The 20858-nt window shown below is 38.9% G+C and overlaps 1 protein-coding gene across 3 annotated transcripts in view; it reads left to right on the top strand.

Moving 5' to 3' along the window:
* Positions 1–20858, top strand: part of LOC139972078 (dual E2 ubiquitin-conjugating enzyme/E3 ubiquitin-protein ligase BIRC6-like) — a 55868-nt gene that overhangs the window by 16262 nt on the left and 18748 nt on the right. For all 3 annotated transcript variants that reach the window (XM_071978991.1, XM_071978992.1, XM_071978990.1), the window contains exons 12-36: positions 415–637; positions 2161–2294; positions 2528–2923; positions 3729–3891; positions 4636–4794; positions 5021–5143; positions 5639–5887; positions 7073–7437; positions 8034–8239; positions 8636–8788; positions 9218–9335; positions 9846–10060; positions 10249–11006; positions 11364–11494; positions 11671–11772; positions 12090–12244; positions 12602–12694; positions 13178–13396; positions 13575–13758; positions 14215–14427; positions 15549–16396; positions 17195–17310; positions 18577–19433; positions 19630–19821; positions 20272–20469. In XM_071978991.1, the coding sequence (XP_071835092.1) occupies positions 415–637; positions 2161–2294; positions 2528–2923; positions 3729–3891; positions 4636–4794; positions 5021–5143; positions 5639–5887; positions 7073–7437; positions 8034–8239; positions 8636–8788; positions 9218–9335; positions 9846–10060; positions 10249–11006; positions 11364–11494; positions 11671–11772; positions 12090–12244; positions 12602–12694; positions 13178–13396; positions 13575–13758; positions 14215–14427; positions 15549–16396; positions 17195–17310; positions 18577–19433; positions 19630–19821; positions 20272–20469 (6570 nt within the window). The remainder of the gene's footprint in view (positions 1–414; positions 638–2160; positions 2295–2527; positions 2924–3728; positions 3892–4635; positions 4795–5020; positions 5144–5638; positions 5888–7072; positions 7438–8033; positions 8240–8635; positions 8789–9217; positions 9336–9845; positions 10061–10248; positions 11007–11363; positions 11495–11670; positions 11773–12089; positions 12245–12601; positions 12695–13177; positions 13397–13574; positions 13759–14214; positions 14428–15548; positions 16397–17194; positions 17311–18576; positions 19434–19629; positions 19822–20271; positions 20470–20858) is intronic.

The raw sequence follows: 20858 nt of genomic DNA, 5'->3' as shown, positions 1-20858 counted from the left end.
TATATGTGTTAAATGGTTCCCTGTACAAGTCGTCATCATATTATGGCACATACAATATATGTGTTAAATGGTTCCCTGCACAAGTCATCATCATATTATAGCACATACAATATATGTGTTAAATGGTTCCCTGCACCGGAAATCACAAGTCATCATCATATTATAGCACATACAATATATGTGTTAAATGGTTCCCTGTACAAGTCGTCATCATATTATGGCACATACAATATATGTGTTAAATGGTTCCCTGCACAAGTCATCATCATATTATAGCACATACAATATATGTGTTAAATGGTTCCCTGCACCGGAAATCACAAGTCATCATCATATTATAGCACATTACAATACAGCATTAAAGCAGGCTTAGAAGTTACTGTGCTTATTTATTTGTTTCCTTTTGTATTACAGAAGATTCCTTTATAGGTACCGGTAACCTGACAGTTGAGACCCTGAGATGTCTCCATGAGTTGACACAGTTCAAGACTCTGGTTCCACGCTTCAAAGCAACGGTTCCTCCAAGCTGGAATGAGATCCACCAAGAACAGCAACAGAGACGGCACCCACAGCACCTCCATCAACGTAATGAGGACTCCTCCCAGCATACCAGGACATGGAAGCTACAGCCAGATGGGTAGGAATAAATCAGCTCATTAATGATCATTAATAAGAGCACATAAGGCATCATTCTTCCCCATGATATATACAACTGCTTAAATCAGCTGATTAGTGATCATTAATTAGAGCACATAAGGCATCATTCTTCCCCATTATATGTACAACTGTTTAAATCAGCTCAATAATGATCATTAATTAGAGCACATAAGGCATCATTCTTCCCCATTATATATACAACTGTTTTAATCAGCTCATTAATGAGTATTAATAAGAGCACATAAGGCATCATTCTTCCCTATTATATATACAACTGTTTTAATCAGCTCATTAATGAGTATTAATAAAAGCACTTAAGGCAATATTCTTCCCCATTATATATACAACTGTTAGCAATTGCAGTCAATTTTGTAAACATGAAAACATCTTCTATAAATGTTTGATTTGCACTAGAACACTGAGTAAAATTGTTAATCCAGAAAGTCATTGTTGAAACTTAAATAAGTTTCAATACACGGCAGCTCCTGTGCAGGATAATATGACTCGAGTGATAAAGTATTGCATGAATAGTAACAGTAGAAATACATAATTGTGCAATGAAGGGTAATCATTGCAAGAAGCACAGTAAGATGTAATCAGTGGATAGTTGTTAGGAGTCACTGTAATGTTGTTCCCTCTTCCCTGCTATCAGTGGATAGTTGTTAGGAGTCACTGTAATGTTGTTCCCTCTTCCTAGCTATCAGTGGATAGTTGTTAGGAGTCACTGTAATGTTCCCTCTTCCCTGCTATCAGTGGATAGTTGTTAGGAGTCACTGTAATGTTGTTCCCTCTTCCCTGCTATCAGTGGATAGTTGTTAGGAGTCACTGTAATGTTGTTCCCTCTTCCTAGCTATCAGTGGATAGTTGTTAGGTGTCACTGTAATGTTGTTCCCTCTTCCCTGCTATCAGTGGATAGTTGTTAGGAGTCACTGTAATGTTGTTCCCTCTTCCCTGCTATCAGTGGATAGTTGTTAGGAGTCACTGTAATGTTCCCTCTTCCCTGCTATCAGTGGATAGTTGTTAGGAGTCACTGTAATGTTGTTCCCTCTTCCCTGCTATCAGTGGATAGTTGTTAGGAGTCACTGTAATGTTGTTCCCTCTTCCTAGCTATCAGTGGATAGTTGTTAGGTGTCACTGTAATGTTGTTCCCTCTTCCCTGCTATCAGTGGATAGTTGTTAGGAGTCACTGTAATGTTGTTCCCTCTTCCCTGCTATCAGTGGATAGTTGTTAGGAGTCACTGTAATGTTGTTCCTCTTCCCAACAATTTCAAGAAGTTGATTTGTTGTGATGCTGTTTCTTAGCTTGGTTGTTCTCGGTGATAAACTTGCAAAAAGGTTTGCTTTGAAGACTTTAATCGATGAAGAAGATATGACATGGAGTTGATAAAAAGTTTAGTGTATAGTTATCAGCGAGACTGGGTCTTCAAACATGGAGGTTTTTTTAATTGTGGTATATTCTGACAATATTTGATGTAACATACATTGGTCTTTGTTTTGATGCAGGTTATCCTGGAAAGAACATCTGATTGAACTACTACTGACTAGAACTAGTATTGGTCACATTGACATCAAGTTCAATTTCCTTCCCTCGTCACAACCACCGCCAAAGATCCAAGTGGCCTTACTGACTCAGACAGGTATAACAACAAGTGTGGTGTTATTAGCTCAAGTATGTCCTGGTTGTCTCTTTTGATGGGCATATTGATGGGGAATATTATTGAAGTTTTTGCTACATATTCAGTTCCTCTAAACACATGGATTAGACTGATCAATTCAAGTAGTAAATGGATGTGAGTAATTCGATGTCATGGTCTGTTTCATTTTGCTTATTTGTCACTGTTATCGTCTTTCTCGTAAATTTGAATTCCAGAGAAGAAGCATAATATCCCAGTGGATGCTCAGATTGAGTTTAGGATGAACTCAAAACAACACTCAGAGAAGGGTGTCATTCCTAAGAGCAACCAGCCACCACCCACTGACCCTATGGCTGTCTTCACCAGCCCCTTTGATGATTTTGGTAATTTGCAAGAAGTGGACGGTGCAACAAGTGAGGTTCCTTTCCTGGTTAAACATAAAACGGATATTGTGTGTGGCCCTTGTATAATGGAGTCGTTTTCTGAAATGCCCAGTTTTTCTGGATCAGTATCTCTGACAAGTAGTGAGTTGATGGCCTCCAGGGATCGATCCTTTCTCTTGTATATTGGAACTGTAGAGGATGAAACAACTCCTCCTCCGGAGGAAACAACCAGTCATTCTGATAATGACGGTAAGACTGGCTATCTTTAAAATGTTGATGTAACCTGTCTGTCTACTTGTTGTGTGGAGAATTTTTTCCATAAGTTAGGACACAATTTATAACATTTTAAAGTGATAAAAAAATGAACTTTTAGCAATTTTAGGAACTCTCAATGTGAACTAGGTATGTTAAAATGATAAACTCTAAGTAGTGAGGAATGATTTGCCTGTATAATATTATGTGTGTGTGTGTGTCATTGATGAGGAGGAATGGGAACTAATTGCAAAGAACAATGTTTGATACTGTAATGTGAAAGATCCCACTTTGTACCACCAAGTATACCTTTAATATTGTTCATTTACTATAGTCTGCCTAATAGCATAGTATAGGGAAGTGTTTCTCATTTGAAAATAGTAGTTTATCTTACTTGCCCCTACTTCTTTCATTGCCTCCAAGGAACACTGAAACGGTACACTTACCTATTTTTATGGTTTTCACATAATTTGATTTGTGAAATTGTGGTAGTAAAGCAATGATCTCTTATGATCGTTTGAACATTAACTGACTGATTGGTTTGTGTACGGTTAAAACTGTTATCACAATACAGTAGGATCCTTACAAGAAAATTGAATAATAGTGCTTTTTAAGAATGCTGGGAAGGATATTTCTTGCTACTGTCCCACATTTTACACTTACTTATACTTACATTAGTCAGAGTGTCTTTATTGGAAACAAATGCACAAATTATTATTCATTATCAGTCTTCATTCAAGGCAAGAACTTGATTGTATTTATTTACAAACTAAATGGATTTTTTGTAATTTGATTATTCTAGAGCTGATGTCTCGACTGCTGAATTCACATCCTCTTACTGGGTCAGAGAAAATCTCCTTAGGGTCTCAGAAGGCACAGGTCAAAGGTTGTGACCTAATACAGAAGATATCAATTACCATCAGAAGGTCTAAGAAACTGAATGCATCATTACCCAGAGGTGACAGGTAAGTAAGCATAAAGCAGCCTGTTCCATAGGAGGTGTTCCACTGCAGAGGGAGCTCATACCCCATGCATGGTTGACCTCCCACTGGCACAAGAGGTTCCCCTCATGGAGTAGAGGCTCCTGTTGCAGAAGAGCAGTTTTTACCCTCCCTCCAAAGGAGAGTCCTGGCCTTGTTTATGATATGCCTCCCCTGCTAGATGAGTGTGCCAATGTAGAGTAGTGGCCCCTGTTGTAGAACAGCAGTCTGCACTTCTAGAGTAAAAGTCCCTCATTGTAGGTTGAGTGGTTTCCCCTTGTATCGAGCAGGTCCTTCCCTTGTTGAGATTTGGGTTTTCTGTTTTTGAGAATCTACTTCCTGTTATGACTGTTATGTAATTTGTTAGTGTGATCTAATATTAGAAACTTACAGCTTCCATGCAAGATTTCAAGTAAGCTTTGTCTTTTAACAAATTGTGGGCAGTGTTCTCATTAAGACACCCATCATTTATGTGTTCCTCTCTGTGTGTATGTATCAATGTTGTCAATCTAGCTCTAAGTCTTGTGAAAGGTGGTGTTGTTTGGAGAGTTTTGAATGTGCTGATGAGAATGTTCTGGACCTATTTTAGCTGATTTAAGCTATTATATAACTTTGAGTAACATTTAGCTGTAAGTCATGTTTGATACTGGACTGGACCTCAATTATCAGGTAGTACGGTCACAGACATGACCAGAATCTGATGCATTGTTTGGTTATCTTTGCTTTCAGATTTCAAAGAGGACTCATGCTAGAGATGACCGAGTTCCATCATAAACTATTTCGGATAGTTGCTTGTGAGGAAGTCAATGACCTGAGTCCTCAAGGTCAAAGGTTATCCCTGGACATTCTTAGCTGGATAGCTGGAGTACAAAATTGTGAAGCCCTCAAGTAAGTGCTCAGTATTTCTTAAAATGTTTAAGGATTGCATTAAAAGCTTGAAGGAAAATGGTTGATGGCATTGAAGGTTAGAGTAAATGTCTCAATACTTCATCAGGTTCATCTGGGGAATAGAGTTTCTTACATTTACGTGGTCAACTGATGAATTTTCGGTGATGTTCTCTGTAATAACTTGTTCAATCAACCTGTCCCTCTCTCTCTCTCTCTCTCTCTCCAGTAAACCAGCCAGTCTTATACCAGTTTTGCTTGAGTACTTACCAAGCCTTATAAGGTCTTGCTTCGTAGAAGGAGATAGGAGCATTGCTCACAAGTGCAGTCAGCTTCTTGCTCAGTGCTTAGGGTAAGATACACCTATCTAGTGGTAAGAGAAATTATTAGCAAGGCCTGCTGCAAAGACTACACCATGACACAGATCTAGTGGTAGAGAACTTATTAGCAAGGCCTGCTGCATAGACTACACCATGACATAGATCTAGTGGTAAGAGAACATATTAGCAAGGCCTGCTGCATAGACTACACCATGACACAGATCTAGTGGTAAGTGAACTTATTAGCAAGGCCTGTTGCGTAGACTACACCTTGACACAGATCTAGTGGTAAGAGAACATATTAGCAAGGCCTGCTGCATAGACTACACCATGACACAGATATAGTGGTAGAGAACTTATAAGCAAGGCCTCATTTCTCTCTGATGTGAATGGTTACAAGAAAACTTGTATTAGATAACAGGAAAATAGTTAAAAGATGTAAAAGTTAGATGCATTTAGAGTAGAGGCATTCTTCACAGGAAGGATTGCTTCCACACTTTATTGGTTCACTTACTGTTTATTTTCAGGTGTGTGAAGAAATCATCCAACGAAGAGAAGGAGCTGAAAGAAGGACTCCTCCATAGTTTGCTGGAGTGGATGCCCAAAGTAGCTCACTTCTCCTCTGCTGGTGCTTTGGACTGGTTCTTTCGTTTGCTCTATGTAGTGATGTCAATGGATGAGGACGCAGTGGGGACTACCTGTCTGAGTCTACTGATGGAATCCTCTAAACTGCTGGATGAGAAAACTCTCCATGCTCATACATTCCTTCGAGCAAGGTAAGTTGAGGCTGACCATCAGCTTTCACATAGTATTAGCTTTGTTATGATGGTACTTTTGATTCCTAGCCGAAGGCAGAAGGAATCTATGCGATGGTGATGGCATGTGCGTGTGTGTGTATGAATGTGACACTTGCTTGTATAAACACCATAACTCAATGAGTTCAACGTGGATTAACTTCATACTTGGTATGTGGATCCATATGTGGAGTACAAGAACCCTATTCTTTTCTGTGAAGTTCAATGGTCATTTGGGGCCAAGAGACGTCAAAGTCTGAAAACTTTGTAAACATGATAACCAGCTTAGAGAGTGAACCATATTGAAATTGGTAGAGGTCAAAGGTCAATGGAAGTCAACATGTGTCAAAGTACAAACTCCAAAATGAAAGCTACAATTAATCTGTTCTACCATGCTGTGATATTCTTTTGGTGAACAAAGTTTGGTCAACTTCAGTTCAGTTGAGTAAACAGGCCCAATATAAAATAGATCTAAAGTGATCTTCAACTATACATATATAGTCATCCAGGAAATGATATCTGCTTCAATTAGTTGAAACTCTTCTGCTTTAAACACACTCAAGTTATCCTTATCGTTTTCATACTATGAGCTTCAAGGGGTCAACAGGTTATCTCAAATGGCCTCAAAATTGGCTCAAGGGGTCAACAGGCTATCTCAAATGGTCTTAAAATTGGCCTTTTTCTCTGTGATTTATAGTAGATGACTTTGGGTTTGGCTGTAAGTTGTGAAAATATTTCACAGTGTATAAACAATGTCATGTAATTCTTGCTAGCTCAGAATTGGTAAAAGAAAATGTCCATTTGCTCATACAGCTATGTGTCTATATGTCACCTAAGAAGACTGTTCTTTCTGGATATTGAAACATATTGGAATAAACATTCTATACTGTATCCTTACCATTTAATTAATTTTTCGATGCCCACAAGTGAGTGTATCAAATAAGAGATGGACATCTCTGATATGTGGAATTTTTAAGCAACTTATATGTGTTCTTATTTCAAATGAGAACTCTTATTTACTGAAAATTTTGTAAAAAAATCTTTCAAGATGTTATGCATGGTTGCAGAAGATATATCTTAGGATGATTGGTAGTGCCTGTCATCATTTGTGATTTGAAACAAACAGCATTAATAGACAGGTGTTACTGTCTTTCTGTGCTCTTTCAGCTACGGTCTATATGGAACTCCTCTGGACCCTGTTCTGTTTGAGGTACAACCTCAGCTCCCAAAGCAAGATACGACTGAAGTAGTCAATCCTACTGCTAATCCAAGTTTGCTGGGTTACAGCTCCTTGGCGGCATATCCTGATATCACACCAGACATCGTGAGTCAGAAAGGCCCCACTCAACCATCTACAGCAACGACAGAGACTGATTCAGATCTGGGCTCTCTGGATGTAGCCTACATGGAGGATGGAGCATTCTCCTTCTTGGAAGGATTAAACTTCATGAGTGGTTTACTAGAGGTGGAGCCACTCCATTTTAGCTCTTGTGCTACCAGTGACGGTACACAGGTTGTTAAAGATGATCAAGGTATGCTTAAATTTCAAGTACAACAAATAGGCTCAAATATCTTAAGATCAATCATGCCTCTAGCTGACAGACACAATTGGTAATGACAAATATTCAAAGATTACTTCATTTCAATAATGTTCAAAGATATCTGTGCTATATCTTACTTCAATGCTAAATTTGTGTGATATTAGCAAGTGATGATATCTTTCAATTAGACTCCTTTAATTGTTCCATTGTCTTCTTTTCCTACACACGTGATAAACCATGATATGTTCCATTTCACTGGTTTTAGATGCATATTTATACTATTAATACTACAGTAATAATACATTTCTTGTGGTATCAAATCCATGAAAAGAACTAATTCACTATTCACAGATCACATGGCTATTGTGTTCATGAGTTAAGAAGTCCTTATTTCTAGTAGGAATGTTGGTGTTTTTGCCCTTGTATGTTTAAGTTAAACTAAACGCTTATCAGTGGCCCTACCATTTAAAATTACCTCCACACGCATCATCTTCCCTCCGCAACACAAAGGTGAAATAGCCCTCATTGTAGATTGTTTTGTGCAATTAACCTTCTTGAAATTGTAATTTCATGTTTTCTGATCAAAGCTACTCCAGTGCAGCCATCTAAAACCACGTCCAGTTACAATCCAATAAGTGCTCCCTCCATGGTACCCAAGCCTACTGCCACTGTACAGCATGGCTACCCGCCTATGTTTTCAATGTCCAGCCTGACCAGTGCCATGGCATCTGTGGAACAACAACTCTTTGCCAACATGGCCACCATTAAACAGCTGAAACAGTCTGACAGTCAGGTAACTAGTCCAAAATAATATTATAATTGTTTTAACTTCACAAATTTTTTAAAGGTTTTTAAATTTGATTTATCATAGATCAGAACACATTTCTGTAACAAAACATGTGAATGCTGGAGTTCAAAACTAATATCAACAATCTGTGAAATGTAGAGCAGTTCTGTAATATGAGAGTAGTTGTTAGTTCTAACTGAAAGACACTCATGTAAAATGACATGCAGGTAAAATGACACTCATGTAAAATGCTATGTTGGAATAAATGGTTTCAACCATGATTCTCCACTTTCAGTTTGATAAGTAAAGCTCAACCAGTGATTGTGTTTCTTATTTGTAATCAGTGGAACCTCATTCTCAGTGAAGAAGACACTTCTATCTATCTCTTTCATATCCTCACAGAAAAGCTCTCAGCCACCCACACCTAAGAATACCCCATTCTTCATGACACCACCCCTGAGTCCTCCCTATGAAACCCTATGGAGCCCAGTAACAACCTCAACTTACCCAGAAGATCTCATGTCAGTGTTGAATGGAACAGTGGATACTGCAAAGGTAACTATACTTTGTAGGGGAACACAAATGGTGCATTGTATTCTTAACCTTGCCAATCAAGAACATTATTAATTAATCTTGCCTTTTATATATTTAAAGGGTTGCTTGAAGAATTATCGTTAAAAGGTCAAAATAAATTATTAGAATGGCAGAAATTGTTGTCTACTCTTCCAATAAAATAAGAATTGGGGTGAGATCCCCCCCCCCACCTATCTCCTGTCCTGCACCTAGATGAGTATTGATGTAATCAACATCATGGCATTATGTATATATCATATTATCAAATGTCTGCTGGCTGGTTGGATTGATATTTGGTCTTCTCCATCTCTCTGATGATATGTGACATGTTCCCTTTATGGGATGTGACCTTGAGTGCTTCGTATATTATATAAGTTATAATGTGCGTTATTTTGTGTTTTTTCTCTCCAGGGTAATGATTTGGAAGCAGCCTCCTCTTCATCTCATTTCTCTGCCAGTAGCAGCATCCTTCAAAACTTGGTATCTCCTCCAGAGTTGTATTCTATGCTGATAGAAAGGATGCATGCAGGTACACAGTTAATTATACAGTACAAAGTTACTACAGAATGGGTGTGGATATGCAATTAGGGAGACTTCTTGTAATCTGAGTGATGAGTACTTTGAGAAGTTGGTTATTATGCACCCAAGGCTGCAAACTACACTGTGATCACTTGATTCATTGGAACATTGGTTATTTGTTTTGAGCTGGATTATCGCAGTTTGCTGCTCCTACCTACTCACTCACTCACTCATTCTCTATAGATTGATGCCTAGTCAAGTTTCACCTTTGTGCCTTCACTCTATGTTATTAGATGCATGAAGTTCACTTACCTTTTACATGGTACTTGGTTTGATTACTCTTTAGGTGCCCGGAGGTATGACATCTTTTCTGTTTTGTTACTCTTTTAGGAGCTCGGAGGTATGACATCTTTTCTGTTTTGTTACTCTTTAGGAGCTCGGAGGTATGACATCTTTTCTGTTTTGTTACTCTTTAGGAGCTCGGAGGTATGACATCTTTTCTGTTTTGTTACTCTTTTAGGAGCTCGGAGGTATGCAATTCTTGACTTTGGTCATCCAGTTCTCCTGACAGATGTGTTCTTCCCAGCCTGTAAGGACCTAGGCTCTGTAACAATTGATGTCTGGACCAAAGGAGAAAACCTAGATGGCCGAAGGTTGGCCGTAGCGCTGGACATCTCTAATCTGAATCTAGTCCTGAATGACTTGTTGGATCCACCCGTCTGCAGATATGTCAAGGTTGGTACAAATGTCAATGCTAATCAATGAATGGATAAGTCTTCCAGTTGATAGAGTGTGCAAGGTACTAAATGGGAACATTCATGGTAGCATGCCAGCCATTACTAATATCTTATTAATGTGATGATCTAATAATGTTGCAGTTTGTGCTTGTAAAGTCACCCTCTTGACCTTCCTTTGTATTTCAGATAACAGTAATTGGTAGATATGGCATCAACACTGCCAGGTCTAAGATCCCATTAGGTAGCTACTACGGCCACTCAGTAGCGTTACCATCGAGTAGCCTGCCAGGTACCTCTCATGACTCTGAAGCACCGTTGGCCCTGGGTGTTATACCTCCTGCTCATGTCGACCAGTTTCTGTTAGCTATAGGTTCAGTCCTTGAGGATATACACTGTAGATATAATCTGTCATGCAGCCAACTAACCTCACTACTGCAAACTGTTGAACAGGACTTAACCTTGCAAGGCTTGGAGCTTTACCTGCAACCAAATTTGGTGGACAAGAAAGCCCTGGAAAATGTGAAGAAAGTATATGTAGAGTGTCTGAGACTCCAGCAACAGCTAGTAGTGGTACAGAGGACTGTGATGAGACTACAGGCGTCCCGCAGAGGAGGACTGCCTCGTAGCTCCCTGAACAGTCACAAGACACACTCTCTGCAGCATATGTCTGCAGATGCCCTTAGAGTACTCTGCCAGCATCTCCTGGACACCATCCTGGCACTGTCAGGGAAGTCCCTCTCTGGAGGAATCTCCACACAACTCAATCTAGAGACCAGCAAAGCATTGTTCAAACACATCTGCCTTAAAGGAACTGCAGAATTGAGATCTAAAGTAGGTGCATTACTGATGAAAGGTGGTGGATTGCAGCCATGGTGGGGAGAGTTCTTGGCATGGATTCTGACAGAGTTCTTTTCTCACTCTGCTGATGTCTTTCCACAGGAGAGGTTGGTTTCTCCTGTTGTTAGCCTCTTTCTTTCAGTTTCACTATTAATTTATTACCAAATTATTCTTGAATGTTGATACATCATAGCCTAACATCTTGTAATTGCATAATTAAGGTTCATTTTCCAACAGTGTCATGTGACTGCTGTTCACATATATATAATGTAATAGAATATCTGAAGAGATTAATTTTTCAACTCATAAGGATATGGAATGATTATTTGTGGTAATGTCAGCATCCTAGTATAAGATTGTTAAAAACTGGTAATGTTAGCATCCTCTAGTAAAAGTTGTTGTTTATTTACTTCTCTCTTATAGTTTCATTTTGTTATTTTGTTCAATAATTCTCCTTTCCACAGAGTATTCATGTTGCTGGTGTCGTTAGGGCAGAGGTCACTGAGCACGAGAAATGCCGACAGTCTGGTCACTCACATTCTGACCCTGTTGGCTAATAAACTCAGTCCCTTGAAGGAAAGCCAGTCCAGTGTGGGTGAGTCTGAACAAGACCTGCTGGTAACTAGCAGATGAGAGTCTTAAAACCCTGAATTCAAATAGAGAGATGTCACTGTATGCTCTTCTGATTCTGTTTCGACCAGTGTAATAGTTTTGAAAGCTCTAATTGATAATCTGATCTGATTTGAGTTATTACAATTCTCTCTCCTCCAGGTATGTTCGCTGTTGACTTGATCAGATGGACCCTCCTCTTCCTTAGTTTTCTCTTAGATGCGACACCATTCTCAGAAGATGCAGAAAGTGACAGTGGTAAAGGTCAGTCCAGGGCAATAATTATATTTCTTGCTGAGATACATTGTAACAAACAATAAAATTGTAATAAGATTAGAAGATCAGTGTTCAGTGTTAGTTTTAGCTGTATGGTTGTATAATCTTAGGTGACATTTGGCATGTCACGTAATCTCATTAGCTTCATAAATTTACTTATTCACAGCGTAAGAAAACCAATTGATGTATTTGCTTTCGCTTGGAAAGTTCTGTATTGGCATTTGTATATGATTGCATGTAATTTCGAATTCTGAACTGGAATGTCGACTTGTGACATGTTTTTGCCTTTCTTTATCCCTTGATAGGAGACAGATGGAGTTTTCTGTCGAGCAATCCTCAGGCAATGGATGCCCCCTCTGGAGGTAGCACCTTTAAAGGCAATGGGGCATCAGCTGCTCAGATTCAGGCCAGATTAAAGAAACAACTGGAACTGCATCAGGCTAAACTCAGTAGCCTCAAGGTAGGCCAGAAAGTATAGTTGGAAAGATGCAAGAGGACCATCTGTTGATTGTTCTTGTAATCTTCATTTCTGTTACTCAAAGAGCTCTGTTAAACCAACAGAACAATGTTCCTTGTTTCCGGTTATGAAATGAAATGAATATTATTTTGTTTGTTTCACTGTGTCTTAAGTGTTTTTATGATATCTGTCGAGATGTTTCAGACCATTTGTATGGTGCATTTTTATAGCTCAAAGGTGTAAATCTTGATTAGCCCCTCATTTGCATCTCTCTCACAGTACATTGTCTTTGTTTTAACTTAAGTGGAGATTGTTTGGTAATGGAGTAAGAAGTTGACTTTTCCATTCTTTGAATTCCAGAATCTTTTGAAAACCTGGAAGTCCAAAATGGAATCAAAGAATCAACACTGGGATTTCCAGTTTAGGAAAGAAATACATCATCAAGCTTCCAAGGTGAGTGAAATGAAACTAATGACGACTGGAATGATAAAGATTGTCCTGAGCTGTGATTTCCACATGGACCTACCTCAGAGCATTCCCATAGTCTTTAAAAGTCCTTCTCAGTTTGCCCTGCTAGAAGTGATAGTAGAAAATACTTTGGTGTCATATTTCTTTAACTGGGGGTTAGGTAATGATACACAGACCTTTGAGAGGTACATGAGCCCAGAGGCACCTCTTCTTTGTGTCATTGGTGAAATCTTTTGCAGGATAAATTTGCTCAAGTGAAGTTTGCTCATTTACCTTCATGGAAGAATGGCATGATGATAATGAGCAGCTTCCTCTCCAGTGATTGGACTAGAACTTCTGAATATATTAACGTTGAACAATTCATTGCAGTTGTTGCTGAAAAATCAATTCTATTCATACTTATTCTACTGTCTCTGAAATGTAAAAGATTATATTCTATCTTTGTTTTTGGTTTGGTTTCATTTACAGCAAGTAAGAGACATTGAGAGGCTACAGAAGCTAACTGCCAAGGCTAAGGTAACTACAGACAAGAAGAGTGATATGCTTGTGAGGACCTCTGGACAGAAACCGTCAGCTAACATCAAGTTACCCAGAAATCCCAGTCTGCAAGTTACAAGAGGTCTGTTACAGTACCTCCTGGCGATTGACTTTACATGTCATGTAGATATATTCATGATTACCTGCAAGGTGAGTTAACTTTTTCACTATTAAATCAGTGCATGACGATGTGTTCAGCTCGACTATTAGTGTACAATTGTCTGTTTTACTTACTTGTTCCAATTAGTCTTTTTTTATTTGTTTTTCTTGATTGCTTGTATAAAAGTTTGATTAAATATGATATGAATACGGTCACATATTTCCACAGGTCCTGGCCAAAATTGCATCTTCAACAGTACCATGCATCACCCTGGCAGAAATTGCTACAGAAGAGCAGTTACTACAACTACTGGAGAGCTGTTTAGGTAGCAGTAACCCCACCCTGCAAGGAATGCCAAGAGGTCCCTGGGCATTTCACTCAGTGTCATGTCTGTTAGCAGATATCTTAGAGGGTAAGTCATACACATTAGTTGTTTTTGTATCAGTTAAGTCATAGCATCAGGGATTTCTCCATGGCAACAGGATGATGCACAGTGCTAACTCAAAAGCATTTTCCCATTTGAAAATCCTTATGATTATGAAGACCTGTCCTTTCTACATTATTATTGTTCACTTTATTTAGTACTTATTCCTCTTAATGTTTTTTAGCATATAGCTATTATTGTTCTGAGTTCTAGATCTTGCTTAGATTAATAAACTAGTTTTACATGAATCACTTCTAAGGCAATCTTTGTGTACCTGACATAGTTTTTAACTTGTGCATAATAGTATATATGTGTAGGATAACAGTACACTATATGGGCTGGTGATTCTGCATTATTATAAGGTGTCTGTATTAGTTTGTCTGCATGACACTGAAACTAAAAGGAATCATGAGTGAATTATAATGTCCTGCTACTACCTCCCAGGTGAGAGTATCCCACCAGGGGTGACTGAATCAGATCAAGAGGAGGGCGCTGTAGGTGGTCAGGAAGAGGACATGCCTAATCTGGAAGCAGATGCCATGCCTGAAGCAGGCACAGATATGGAGCTTCAAGGAGAAGCAGAGAGCAATGAGGAAAATGTCTTTCCTGAGGTTGTGGAACCCGTAGCTCCCACTCCTTTACTCATTGACCCTTCTGGTGAGTAAACCTAGAGAATATGGTTGGTAGGCTGTGGTTGGCTGTTAGGAAGTGTATTGTCTCTACTTACAATGTGATGTTATCTGCTATCTAATTAATGCTGGGTGTTGTTTTAGGTGTAATCTAGAGAATATGGTTGCTAGGGTGTAGACTGTTAGGAAGTGTATTGTCTGTACTTACAATGTGATGTTATCTGCTATCTAATTAATGCTGGGTGTTGTTTTAGGTGTAATCTAGAGAATATGGTTGGTAGGGTCTAGATTGTTAGGAAGTGCATTGTCTCTTCTTACAATGTGTTGTTATTTGCTATCTAATTTTGCTGGGTGTTGTTTTAGGTGTAATCTAGAGAATATGGTTGGTAGGATGTAGGCTGTTAGGAGGTGTATTGTGTCTACTTACAGTGTGTAGTTATCTGCTATCTAATTAATGCTGGGTGTTGTTTTAGGTGTAATCTAGAGAATATGGTTGCTAGGGTGTAGGCTGTTAGGAAGTGTATTGTGTTTACTTACAATGTGTTGTTATCTGCTATCTAATTAATGCTGGGTGTTGGTTAGGTGTCATCTAGAGAATATGGTTGGTAGGATGTAGGCTGTTAGGAAGTTTATTGGTGTCTACTTATGATGTGTTGTTACCTGCTATATACTTAATGCTGGGTGTTGTTTTAGGTGTAATCTACAGAATATGGTTGGTAGGGTGTAGGGGAATGGGATAGGGATTTGGAAGGATTGTGGAAGGTTTAAGTGTGTACATGTTGTTATGTTATTTGATGTGCTATATATGTTTAATACTGGAGTTTCATTCTGTGTAGGTGGTAGTTGTAAGGATGTATGTTGTGTCTGGTATGGCATGGATTAGATATGGAACTGAAGTCTGCTGTTGGGCTAGTGGGTTAAGTGTGCTTGTGTTATACTGTATTCTCATACGTTATATCTTTGCCAGATTTATTTGCCAGTGGTGGTAATGATTACCCTCCTAGTGGGTTAAGTGTGCTTGTGTTATACTGTATTCTCATACGTTATATCTTTGCCAGATTTATTTGCCAGTGGTGGTAATGATTACCCTCCTAGTGGGTTAAGTGTGCTTGTGTTATACTGTATTCTCATACATTATATCTTTGCCAGATTTATTTGCCAGTGGTGGTAATGATTACCTTCCCAGTGATATCTCCACTTTAGCAGATCAGGAATTTATGTTTGGTAGTACCAAGCATTCTGCTAGTCCAAACATTGTCTATCAGATGGCGCCACCATACAGCACTGCCTATCTCAAACAGGCATTAATGGGCAAAGTATTGGGCAAACAGTCAAAACAACTCGGTGATCTGAAGAGGGTGGAGGTCATCGATAGACATGGTGTAGTCATGCCACGGGTATCATCGGGGATGGATGCCAGGTTAGAGGTGGGCTTAGATATGGGTGCTGAATGGTTCCTTCGTATACACCATCTGCACCAAGCATTGGTCATTGCACAGACATTTGTGTCAGAGACTTGTGATGACGACATGGAGAACTCAGCAGAAGTGATACCAGAAGACATCAGAGCTGCTGTCGATGTTGTCCCCTCCAAGGAACTGCTACAACAGTGCTTCCAAAAAGTCTTCTCTGGACTCTCAGCTGGTCGCTACAGTGTGGAGAGTGCATTGAAGATGTGGCTACAGCTAACTACAGTCACAGAGCCAGGACAACCAATGGAAATGGTATTTAGTGCAAGTGGTGCTGCACCTCGGATAACAATGACACCCATGGCATGCAGGAGCATACTGAGTGCCATTCTAACCTTGGGACACATTCCTAGCATTGTCTGGTGTCTTCTCTTCCATACACTCACACTGGTATTAAACCAGACCATACCAGATGATTCTGACACTGCCGATGCTCTGGTAGCTGACTCTAATCTGCATCATGTCTTGCTCAAGTTTCTGTCACAAGGTGGTGCTCTTGATGTCTTTGGCTCCACCAATCAGAGTCAGGTAAGCCAAGCCCCCCTTTGCCTTGTAAATGCATTCCATAACACCTCCAACGAGACTTTATTTAGAGGGATCGGTGATTTGTAATTACCTTGTAAATTCATTCCATGTCACCTTCAGAGAGACTTTATTTAGAGGGGGGAGGGGGGTGATTTGTAATTACCTTGTAAATGCATTCCATTTCACCTCCAAAGAGACTTTATTTAGAGGGGTGGGTGATTTGTAATTACCTTGTAAATGCATTCCATGCCACCTTCAGAGAGACTTTATTTAGAGGGGGTGTGATTTGTAATTACCTTTTAAATGCATTCCATGCCACCTTCAGAGAGACTTTATTTAGAGGGGTGGGTGATTTGTAATTACCTTGTAAATGCATTCCATTTCACCTTCAGAGAGACTTCAATTTAGAGGGGTGGGTGATTTGTAATTACCTTTTAAATGCATTGCATTTCACCTCCAAAGAGACTTTATTTAGAGGGGTGGGTGATTTGTAATTACCTTGTAAATGCATTCCATGCCACCTTCAGAGAAACTTTATTTAGAGGTGTGGGTGATTTGTAATTACCTTGTAAATGCATTCCATTTCACCTTCAGAGAGACTTCAATTTAGAGGGGGGGGGGGGGGGTGATATGTAATTGGAAATGCATTCCATGTCACCTTCAGAGAGACCTTATTTAGATGGGTGGGTGATTTTTAATTACCTTATAAATGTATTCCATTTTACCTCCAAAGACACTTTATTTAGAGGGGCGGGTGATTTTTAATGCCAGTATGATAATATCTTGTTTCATCATTCTCAGGTGGGTCCAACCATTGCAGAAGCATTTTGGAACTTCCTCAGCTGCTTGTTATTGAAGTCACCTATCACAATCAGTCAGAGGCTACTGAAGCTAATAAAAGTGTTGGTAGAACCCAGGTATGTATTCATCATTGTTACAGTGTATACTCATCACTTTAAATGGTATGTACTCATTAATGTTACAGTATATACTCATTAATGTTATGGAAAGTATCTATCAATATTAAGGTATTTACTCATCACTTTAAATGGTATGTACTCATTAATGTTACAGTATATACTCATTAATGTTATGGAAAGTATCTATCAATATTAAGGTATTTACTCATCACTTTAAATGGTATGTACTCATTAATGTTATAGTATATACTCATTAATGTTATGGAAAGTATCTATCAATATTAAGGTATTTACTCATCACTTTAAATGGTATGTACTCATTAATGTTACAGTATATACTCATTAATGTTATGGAAAGTATCTATCAATATTAAGGTATTTACTCATCACTTTAAATGGTATGTACTCATTAATGTTACAGTATATACTCATTACTGTTATGGAAAGTATCTATCAATATTAAGGTATTTACTCATCACTTTAAATGGTATGTACTCATTGATGTTACAGTTTGTATCCATGTGATGTTTGTTTAAAAAACAGGTTTTCCAGAAGACATAAATATATTCTGTGACATTGATGTCACAAATTAAAAGTATATATTCAGTGCTCTATCAAGAGTAGTGTTTTCCAAGGAGTCTTAACATTGAAACACAATTGGCTTCATTCAAGCAATTTGTAACTCTTGATCAACTTGGAGGTATTTACAATAAGTTTTAGTTGTGTTTTATTCTGCTTTTTAAAAAAATGTAATTTCTTGTAAATCTTGAAAACATTGACCGCAGGATGCTTAGATAGAGCTGGTCATACTTAGCACATAGCAGCAACATTGGGATGAATGGAAGAGATACGCACAGCCTACGTAGTATCACATTGTTGACTAAACTGAACATAATTTGAGTCTCTGAAAATCTGATCCACATCATTGTAAATACTTAGGTGTAATTCTTGGACTGATTGCCCTGAAAACATTTGCTACTTGTCTGAACATGCCAAGAAATGTAACCAATGTCAATTAGGGGTCTGTTTCCGTTTTTAATTTCATTCTTTCTTTGCTCAACTGCATTTGCCATGTCACAGAGTTCACCAAAGATGTATTACAAATGGGGTTGCCATTAACTGTTGATTTGCTTTCTTTTTTTGTTTATTGGTGCCATTAAGTGTTAATTTGCTTTCTTAAGTGGTGCCATAAACTGTTGATTTGATTTCATCTTTTCTTTAGTGGTGCCATAAAATGTTGATTTGATTTCTTCTTTTCTTTAGCGGTGCCATAAACTGTTGCTTTGGCCCAATGGATGCTCAAGTGAAGCTGCTAAACTTTGCAGTTGACAAGGATGTGCTACCATCAGACTCTGATGTGGTACTTACCATTGCCAAGCATGTCTCAAGGCTTGTCCAGTGCCATTTTGCAAATCCCAGTCGTTTAGCTCTACAGAGTGTTGGGGAGTCGTCACTTAATTCCAAACTGGTTGAACTCATTGATAAGACACCGAAAGCCAAGGCAGGACAGAACATCATCTTGTCCAGTGAGGGCAGCAGAGATATGTTACTGGGTTTGTTGCTGCAATTCATCAGCAAACAACTGAAACATGAATTAGATTCCTCATCAGCAAAGTCCCTAGAGGATCAGATGGAGAGGGTACATCAAGGGATGACTGCATCACTTACGGATACTTATAAGTTAGAAACAAACCAAGGTCTATACTCGACGGATTCCATTAGTGATGATGACAAGGAACGCTCTGGGGAGTTGATGCAACAAAGGGCAGCAGCCGCCTCCGCCTCATCATCATCATCATCATCTGGTCAACAAAAAGCAGCTTCATTTAGCATCGTAGACCTTGTTTTGTCCTCCCAGGAGACGATGTCTAGCCTGCTGTATGGTCTGAGTCAAGCAACTAGCGGGGATACCATAGGAACAGTGAACTCTGTCAGTAGTCAACTTTACCAGCTCCTGATGACCATCAGCAGGGAGGCCCTCTCAGAGAAGATGGTGGGCCGCAGTATCCTGGCCTACCTCAAGGATCAGAAGGGATCTACTCACATCTCGGAACCTCTTCTTTGGTTTCTCAGGTCAGCTCTGAATGACTTGCAAGCCTTTGCTACTTTCTGTGAATATGGTACGTAAAACAACTTGCTTCTTGTCCTTATTTGTGACATAAATTTAAGTTGAATGTGAAGGCCCTCAAAAGACATTATTATTGACATATATTATTCACGTATGTATCCATTGGTACGCCTAGGAAACAGATATAAATGCATATGTCCGGTGGGTTAAATACTGTCGTTGACATTCTTGTATTAATCCTTCCTCAGGTGGCATAGAGATACTCTGCTCCAATCTTGTCCAGAGTAGTCGGGTGTCTGTTGAATCATCAATGGATCTGGTGTCCTCTACTCTGAGGACAATGGAGAAAAGGAAATCTGCTCCAACCAAAACACCCGCTGCCTCCAAGAAGACTCAAGACTCAAAGAAACAGTTTGGATTGGTCAACTTTGCACCATTTTGTAAGTGAATTCATTCAAAATTAATAATTGTCTCACAAGCCTTACCACTTACATGCAGCCTGTAGACAATCAGCCATAGTATCCATAAGGGTTGGTTCAGTAATTATGATTCATGCTAGCGATAACAAATCATTCTGAAATACAGCTTCCCCGTTATCTCAACCACAACCTTTGACTGTTACTATTCAAGGATAATATAAGAAATTGAATGTTTTAATTTTAACTGTAATTCTGGAAGATGTTAAGACTAACAAGTGGACTAGCTTCAAGTGAAGGGCATTACTTCATTATTAATCATATGTTTGTATCTTGTTCAGCTAGTAACATAAGTCATATGTTTGTATCTTGTTCAGCTAGTGACATCAGTCATATGTTTGTATCTTGTTCAGCTAGTGACATCAGAAACTGATTGTTAAGCTTGATGATGTATCATTCTGTTTGTTGCCATAGGTACGGTCACATCAGGTAATCTAAACACCACTCATCCAGAGTCCTTGCTGCACCACACCACCTCTGTTCGGCGGTCAAGAACTGCCTGGTCCTATCATTTCTACCCTAACGAGACTTGGTATGACATGGCTATCAATCTCCCCTGTGCAGTTCTGCTAGAGGAAGTACACATCAACTTAAGCTCTACCAGTGTAGGAAGTAAGTACAGTCTTAAAGGATGTCATAAAGATTCACTAAAAAAGAAAGCGTTATGGGCATTGGTAGGTAAAGTGAATATGGACTAAGGTATTGCTGCCTGTACTAAAACCAAGCAGTACTTTTGTTTCCATGAAAACTTAGAAAATGGTTTTGGAGGGTTAAGACTTAGAATTCATTGTTATTGGATGGCTTCTTTGAAGTCTGCAGTTGCTATGGAGGCTAGTCTATGATTTCAGTTGTTGGGTTTGAGGCTAGTCTATGAATTGAGTTGTTGTCTTGGATCTATGAATTGAATTGTTGCTATGGAGACTTGTTTATGTATAGTATTGTTGTCATGGAAGGCTAGACTATGAATTGAATTGTTGCTATGAAGACTAGTTTATGAAAAG

The sequence above is a fragment of the Apostichopus japonicus genome, chromosome 8 (assembly GCF_037975245.1).
Source record: "Apostichopus japonicus isolate 1M-3 chromosome 8, ASM3797524v1, whole genome shotgun sequence".
Lineage (NCBI taxonomy): Eukaryota > Metazoa > Echinodermata > Holothuroidea > Aspidochirotida > Stichopodidae > Apostichopus > Apostichopus japonicus.
This window is presented reverse-complemented; position numbering and strand designations above follow the sequence as displayed.